At 45.4% G+C, this 2,500-nt stretch overlaps 1 protein-coding gene across 1 annotated transcript in view; it reads left to right on the forward strand.

Annotated features, from left to right (window-relative positions):
• The window catches only part of LOC125034916 (mucin-17-like), a 14,216-nt gene that overhangs the window by 6,394 nt on the left and 5,322 nt on the right, over positions 1-2,500 (forward strand). The window contains exon 5 of the mRNA XM_047626963.1: positions 1,277-1,614. Within this exon, the coding sequence (XP_047482919.1) occupies positions 1,277-1,614 (338 nt within the window). The remainder of the gene's footprint in view (positions 1-1,276; positions 1,615-2,500) is intronic.

A 2,500-nucleotide genomic window follows, 5' to 3' on the forward strand; every position in this document is an offset into this window, starting at 1 on the left:
AGTCATATAAAGTATTGTGGCAAAAAAGGTAAACATGAGTTAATGATTAGGATAAACGGACAGAAGAAGCGGGTAAATAAATAAGGAAAGGGAGAAGGGGAGAAGAAGAGACCCTGCAAAATTAGCTGAGGCGAGGGCTGAGGTCCAAGGCAGGGATCCCCTACATTGGGCCTCATTCCCCGTCCCCCAAGGCCATGGCAGCAACAACGAGCAAGGGACTGGGGGGGGGGGGGGGGGGGATATGTATGTATGTATGTATGTATGCAAACACACACACACACACACACACACACACACACACACACACATACGCACACACACATATATGCGTGCGTGTGTGTGTTTGTGTGCATGAAATTATATAGATATATACGTATATTTGTATATATCATATATTACACACACGCACACACACACACACACACACACACACACACATATGTATATATGTATATATATATATATATATATATATATGCATATATGTATATAACGATAGTGATGTATTTTTATCAGAAAAATTATAAAAGCGGTTTAGGCGATTATGCTAAAGGAATTCATGTGAAGTTTAGAAATGAAAAGTAATATTTCCAAAATACATGAATTTACCTTGTAATGTTACTACGTATATCAAAACTTAAAACTCACTGTTACCGCTTATACCTCTTCAATATATATGTGTATATTTTTTCCTACCAAGATTAAGATATGGAGGAGCTTTATATGTATTTGCATTATCAAGGAATCTTATACGTGTGAGATATATTCACGGTATTCAATGATACCATACAATCCTATTTTGGTTCCAGAATTAACATTAACTTAAGAAATGTGATTGGAGATCATTTGCGAGGTTTGCGCTAATACCAGGCAGTTTAGGCACTAAGTGCATGAATTCTGATTAAAGAATTATGGTTTGCATGATAAAATAAATTGCATCTACAGCAATGCTATCAAGTCAGTTTACCGCGAAACCCTTCAGCCTTGATAGAACATGCATGCCTAATTACATACTCTTGCAGGAACTTCATTTACGCCAACCCCTTCTTCCACTGATTGTCCTGATTTAATTTAATCTAATTGTCTACCCGGCGTGGATGCGATGTAACCACAGCTCTAATTCCTTCTCATAGTGTGTGTGAGAGTGAGTGAGGAGTGAGTTATAACATTTCAGTGCCTCGCCCGCACTTTTCAGCCATTTAAGAATTATAGGTATAAGAACTTAGACAATCAGTGATGCATTGGTAATGTTCATCATATGACTTACTTTTCACAGAAACAACCACAAACTCTACAGAAAAAATAAGCACAGCCACAGAGCAATCAACCACCGCCATGCTTATAACAAGTACCATGCCACAAACTATTACCGTCCCACAAAGAACAACAGTACCACCAACAACTGCAGCGCCCTTAACAACGACAGTGGCACCAGCTATCACAGCGGAGTCAATAACCACAAAGCCGTCAACTGTACCAAGAACTACTGTGTTACCAACATCTACAGATATGCCACCAACAACTACAGTGCCACCAGTAAGAACAATAACTCCGACAATCACAACCACAATTCTCCCAATAACAGGCTTACCCACTACCACTGCACCACCAACAGTGCCACCAACAACCACTGCACCACCAACAATGCCACCAACAACCACTGCAGCACCAACAGTGCCACCAACAACCACAGAACCGCCAACAGTGCCACCAACAACCACTGCACCACCAACAGTGCCACCAACAACCACTGCACCACCAACAATGCCACCAACAACCACTGCAGCACCAACAGTGCCACCAACAACCACAGAACCGCCAACAGTGCCACCAACAACCACTGCACCACCAACAGTGCCACCAACAACCACTGCACCGCCAACAGTGCCACCAACAACCACTGCACCACCAACATTGCCGCCTACAACCACAGAACCGCCAACAGTGCCACCAACAACCACTGCACCACCAACAGTGCCACCAACAACCACTGCACCACCAACAGTGCCACCAACAACCACTGCACCACCAACAGTGCCACCAACAACCACTGCACCACCAACAGTGCCACCAACAACCACTGCACCACCAACAGTGCCGCCTACAACCACAGAACCGCCAACAGTGCCACCAACAACCACTGCACCACCAACAGTGCCACCAACAACCACTGCACCACCAACAGTGCCACCAACAACCACTGCACCACCAACAGTGCCACCAACAACCACTGCACCACCAACAGTGCCGCCTACAACCACAGAACCGCCAACAGTGCCACCAACAACCACTGCACCACCAACAGTGCCACTAACAACCACTGCACCACCAACAGTGCCACCAACAACCACTGCACCACCAACAGTGCCACCAACAACCACTGCACCACCAACAGTGCCACCAACAACCACTGCACCACCAACAGTGCCACCAACAACCACTGCACCACCAACAACCACTGCACCACCAACAGTGCCACCAACAACCACTGCACCACCAA

Source organism: Penaeus chinensis, chromosome 19, assembly GCF_019202785.1.
Source record: "Penaeus chinensis breed Huanghai No. 1 chromosome 19, ASM1920278v2, whole genome shotgun sequence".
NCBI classification, from domain to species: domain Eukaryota; kingdom Metazoa; phylum Arthropoda; class Malacostraca; order Decapoda; family Penaeidae; genus Penaeus; species Penaeus chinensis.